Source organism: Cetorhinus maximus, chromosome 2 (genome assembly GCF_964194155.1).
Source record: "Cetorhinus maximus chromosome 2, sCetMax3.hap1.1, whole genome shotgun sequence".
Taxonomy (NCBI): Eukaryota; Metazoa; Chordata; class Chondrichthyes; order Lamniformes; family Cetorhinidae; genus Cetorhinus; species Cetorhinus maximus.
The window spans coordinates 36,857,933-36,863,932 of NC_135880.1; the positions used below are offsets into that span (position 1 = coordinate 36,857,933).

General features: G+C 41.6%; 1 protein-coding gene across 1 annotated transcript in view; it reads left to right on the plus strand.

Annotated features, from left to right (window-relative positions):
• Positions 1-1,670, plus strand: part of arsb (arylsulfatase B) — a 128,030-nt gene extending 126,360 nt beyond the window's left edge. The window contains exon 8 of the mRNA XM_078563326.1: positions 727-1,670. Coding sequence (XP_078419452.1) covers positions 727-848 — 122 coding nt within the window. The 3' untranslated portion in view covers positions 849-1,670. The remainder of the gene's footprint in view (positions 1-726) is intronic.
• The last annotated feature ends 4,330 nt before the right edge of the window (positions 1,671-6,000 follow it).

A 6,000-nucleotide genomic window follows, 5' to 3' on the forward strand; every position in this document is an offset into this window, starting at 1 on the left:
GAAATGCTAAGAATGAAGCCCCGAACAGAGATGAACCTGCCAAGTACCAGTGAGCAACCAGCAGTAAACTACCTCCAAAATTCCTCACTACTGACTGGCAATGCTACTAACCGTTTTTATCCCGCCCGTGGATGAGGTTTTTGATATTGTCGGCTGGCTGGCTGCCTGCCTGTTTTGCCCATATGACAACGTAAAATCGGCATCAGTTGCCTTTTTCATGGCCTTAACTGACCTCTTAATTAACGGCAGGCGCGACACCAGCACCCACCCGCCCCCTGCCGATCAAAATATCGCACAATCGCGGGATGACGTTGGGATGCTCGCCCAACGTCATCTCGCGCAATTTCACGTCTGATCGGGCCGAGCACGTTCCCAATCGGCGTAGAATTCTGCCCTTATTGTTTTCCTGTCGCCAGGCTAATTAGCAGTTTGCTTTTGCAGGATTTCTGCCTCTATCTGGGCACAGGGATTGGGGAAATGGCTGTGACAAACCTCAGGTGCCTGTGCAACTTGTAACTGTCTGGAGATATTTTTTGAGAAACCCTTGCATTGGCCAAAGCAACCAATTGCACTAGCAAGTTGACTTTTAAAATTTTAAATGTGCCATCCGTCCACAGAGCACTATTGAGCATCCAAGGTTGCTATGGCACTGATGATTAAATATACTTTGTACGACGTATTCCCATCACTTACTTATTTTTCTAATATTTCTCTACACCCCTTAAGTTCCTGGGGAAAATCGAAGAAATGACTTGGGCCTACAGAGCACCATCAGAACAGCTTCCCACTCAACTTACTGCCTGCTGGGTGCATGTGTAACTCACAACAGAAAATGTTACCATCTTTAGGTGGTGTGGTGTTTCTGTTGCACATCAAGTGTTGCACTCAAACTTCTATTGCACACCCCAAGACAATAGTGTAAAAGAAACAAAGGCACAGAAGCCAGAGTATCTGTAATCTCTATGCATCCTAATCAATCGTGCTCTTTATTTAACCAAAAAAGTGTAAAACCTGCAGTGTGAACAGCAGTTAAACTCTGGCCATGCAATGTTTACATACTGATTTGAATATTGCTGCTCGAAAGACCCAGGTTCACCTTAACACCAGAATAATGCATTATGTGTTCTAACTGAGTCCATACCAAATTTTAGCTCTAAAGAAGAGTCATACGGACTCAAAACGTTCTCTCTCTCCACAGATGCTGTCAGACCCGCTGAGTTTTTCCAGCATTTTCTGTTTTTATTTCAGATTTCCAGCAACTGTAGTATTTTACTTTTACCAAATAGTGTTTCATTTGACTTACTATGAACAATGCTCTGGAGATCTACAAATAATAAGTGTATATGATCTTCCTAGAGGTGACCTATTAAGAAACCACCTCTGGGACTCCTGTCCAACTAGGGACAGTGGCCAGATCCCTGTGCCAGGAGGTCCTTTAGCACAGCCCACGAATAGGGGCACCATCCACCTTTGCAGTGAGGGCAATGCCAGGTCATGAGCAGGAGTCGCAGCAACAGTACGTGTGTGTCCAGGTTGAACAGAATTAAACAAAACTAGCATCCGCTGTGTTGGTATTGTAATCTGTTTGTTTCCTGATTCCAAAATGGCTGCCTCATTTTTCCAAATTTTAGAATGTCCCTGTTGTTTGTAATAAACTATTTGCAATGCTACTTTGATGTATTTTTGTGTATGACTACATAAGAAAATGATGACGGGCTTGGATAAAAGATGCAAGGGAAACTGCACTATGTATAAAGCCTGATAATGATTTGGGAGCGTGCTCTGTCAGATCCATCTCCTCTAAAGCTCCATTCTCTCAAGCTAAGCACCTTAATGTCACTATATGATAATGGGAAGCTGATTGAGTCCGACACTGTAGCCTCACAAGCACATAAAATGAATATTAAGCTTTCGCTAATGTGAATTACAAGCTACAGATGTCCACTATTTTCTGTCTACATTAAAACATATATAAGTACACCAGTATTATGCGGTTAGACGAAATGGTGAGATGATCCTTTGTCCGCACAATCATTTATGGTTTAGATACCTAGTAAAACTTGAAAGATGCCTCTCCAACTTTCAAAACAAGAAAGTTTCCCTGAAACAGAACTGTTTTTTTCCTTCCTTGCATTGAATAGCTATACTTCCAAGTGACCATTCATTTATGTAGTTTTGCCTCCTCCACTGAAGGTGAGTGGAAGTAATGTTTTTGCCTCTGTTTGTCTGTATCCCAAAAACTAAAGGACGGATTTCAACAAAACTTGGAATACAAATAGGTTATGACCCAAGAGTGAACTGATTAGTTTTTAGTGAAGATGCAGCTATGGATCCTGGAATTTTTTTAAAGGACCAGTTAACATTGGGAGATGAGGCAAATTAACCTTTTTTTTTGAACATAGATTGTTTTATTTAGAATGTTGTTGTTTGTTTTAGAATGTTGTGGATTGTCACAGCTGCTGTGATGAAATTTGTCACAACTGTCAAAATGTGAGCAGAGTTTTCAGAGCAGGTTGTTTGATACAGGTTGAAGCCACCTCAGTGAGTTGGAAGCTCTTAACAAAAAGATTTCTTTTTTCAGCTTTGTCATTACAAAGCAGCAACCAGGCAGGGAAAAGCCTCATGGAAGGACAACGTAATTGTAATAATATTGATTTAATACAGTGTGATGGAGGCATGCACTGTACTGAGAGCCCTCTTTACTTGCCTATATTTTGTTTTTCCGTTTCAATTTTGTCCTCACTTTCCCCTTTTGGTCCTGAAAGAGTTGTCTCAGACTAGAGTATAGTTCCACAGGCATTGCCAGTTTTCCAATACCTGCTCCTCGTGTCTATTAATGTTTATATCCAGACAGTGAATCTTACCCAGACAGTGAGTCTTAGCGAGATATTTCATCATGGGAACCTGAGCCCAGTTCTGTCTTTATCCAGCATGTTTCTTCCAAAGAGTTTTCAGGATGGTCAGGAACCTGATTATTTTTTCTCTGCCTAGTTTCCTGCTTGTTCAAATGAGATCAGCTTAATCAGGAACTGAAACAGGGACCTTGAGGTTCAGTATTGATGTGGTGCATTTAACCACAGAGCTACTGAGGGAGCCCCTCCTAACCCACTTCTGCAAATACCATGGGCACAATTTTTCTGCGGGCTTCTGAACTCCAACGTTGGGCTCAAATGGGGCTTAGAAGCCCACACTGTGTGAGAAACAGTCACTCAAATTGGCCAATTAATGGCTAGAAGGAGATGTCACATTCAATTGAGGACAGTGGGTGGACTCTCAAAAACTGAACGACCAAAAGGAGGCCTTGCAGCTTGAAAGCAACAGCAGAATGCTATGGGCTAGTAAATGAGAGAATGGACACCGCAAAATGGAGACATCCTCTCTCCAGCTTATTTAAATTTGAAGTTTAAAAAAAAAGGCCTTGGCAGCCGGGTCACCACTGTGGCGGGGGAAGGGGGAGCCCCGTCCAGAGGCAGCCTGCAGCTGCTGCTGAACCCAGGTAGGCAGGGAGGGCCTCTAAGCCTACCTGAAGCACTACCCCCGGGAAGCTGCCTCCAAGCTAAATTGTCCCCCACTGTTTGCAGGGACCTTGAGCCAGCCTCCTTCAATAGACCTTTCATTACTCCAACTGGCTACTTGTAACTTGTGCTCAGGTAGCCCTGCCGTACCCACACTGTCCCACACCCGACCTTCCCCTCCTCCACCGCCCCCCCCACTCTGTACCGCCTCGTGGGAAATGGCCTGGCAGCGGGATGGAGCTAGAGAACTGGCACACTGGCTTGTGGCACTATTTGCAACAACTGCACACCTCCAATCCCTACCCCATGTTACAGCAATAATTCAATGTTTAACCTCGGAGGATTCTGAACAAAGAACATTTTGTATCTTTTTTTTTGTAGCTTGAAAATGCTCTATGATTGTGTTTGGTTATATTTTGTGATGCTCGACATCAGTTCAGACTGTGCCCAATATAGGGTTAATGAGGGAAGCTACAGAGACATTTTGTTAAATTCCTGGAGAAATTAATAACTTGAAAGGAATTAACACACCTGATATTGTAAATGGTTTCCTCATCTCAGATACTGTCTCCCCTCCCCAACTTTCAAAACCGATCACCATCCTTGCCTTCATTTCCTCTGTCCTAGCCAACTATCATCCAATTGGAAAGGAAAGAGTCCTTGAATGTGTTTGCCGCCTCCCAGATCTGTTCCCACATCTCCCACAACTACTGTTTGAACCCCCTTCACATTATCAAAGCAATTCTAACCAAAATCACCAATGACATTCTTTGTGGCCATGACCATGATATATTTCTTCTTGTCCTCCTTGGCACCTCAGTAGCCTTCCACTGTTGGCACCTTTACATTCAGCTGCCTAAGTCACACTCTCAAATTCCCCCACTAAACCTCTCCACCTATCAACTTCACTTTCCTTCTTTAAGAGCCTCTTTAAAACCCATCTCTTTGACCAAGCTTTTGACTATCTTTCCCAATGTTATTTTTTTGACTTGGTGGTCATTTTCCTTATTATCTCTGTGAAATGCCTTATTCTAGCCTCTTGCCATAATTTCAGGTTTAAAACTCTTAGTTCACGTGTGGAGACTCTCAGAATTCAACACATTCATCAGAGAACTAAAGATTAAGAAACATGTTAAGGGTCTTCAAAGTGTTGAAAAACATACAACCTGTTAATGTAACTAATGTATTGAACTTTCGTTATAGGACTGGGTATGAGTGTACCACATTAATGAGCCTCAAATGTGCTTGGGGTTCAGTGACATTCCCCACCCCACCCTCCAGCCCCATCACCATGATTAACCACAGTTAATGCTCTGTCTATTAGATGATTATAGAAAGAGCTGGATGAATAGCTGCTTTAGAACAGAATGCAAGTTTATCTGTGTCTCTCTTTGTCTTGTGATCAAATGTAGGAATCTGTAGAATGTGCTCCGTATGTGTTCATGTGAGTTATAATGATAATGATATCCTGGAATTTTCACTTGCTTATCTTCAGAAGTCAGCGCAGATTTCTTCTTTGAAAGTTATACTTTTGATTATTGACCCCTCAAGTTCTGGAGCGTCCAGGACAGTAGATATTATCAATTGGAAAAAGATGGTAAAATGGACATATACTTTTAAGAAATGTTACAAAATCCAGAAATTTATATTCATGTCATAGTTCAGAACAAGCAAAAGGAACAATATACTAGTTACATGACAACTTTTCAAAATCCTCTTCTTTACAAATCAAAAATAATTAGAGCCTCTAATTGGTTGGTTACAATAAGAAAAAGAATGACACAAAACAGATTAATGATTTCATATCTACCACACTTGCAATTTTGTCTTAGAATACTACAGAAGAATGCTACAGGTTTATTAGACTAATACCTGGATTGGGCAGATTGTATTATGAGGAAAGGTTGGACAGCCTAGGCTTGTATCCACTGGAGTTTAGGAGAGTAAGAGGTGACTTGATTGAAACATATAAGATCCTGAGGGGTCTTGACAAGGTGGATGTGGAAAGAATGTTTCCACGTGTGGGAGAATCTAGAAGTAGGAGCTGTTGTTTAAAAACAAGGGGTTGCCCATTTAAGACAGGGATGAGGAGACATTTTTTCTGAGGGTTATGAGTCTTTGGAATTCTCTTCCTCAAAAGGTGTTGGAAGCAGAACCTTTGAATATTTTTAAGGCAGAGCTAGATAGATTCTTGATAAACAAGGAGGTGAAAGGTTAGAAGGGGTGGACGGGAATGTGGAGTTGAGATTACAATTAGATCAACCATGACGTTATTGAATAGCGGAGCAGACTCGAGTGGCCGAGTGGCCTACTAATTCGTACTGTGAGGTAGCCTGTAGATTGTTGAGCTTACATTACAACAAATGTACTTTACACATCAAATGTAGTTCATTGGCTGTAAAAGGGTTTTGAGACATTTGGTGATCATGAAAGGTGGGATATAAATGCAAGTCTTTTTTAAATCTATACTCTATCTATATTCAAA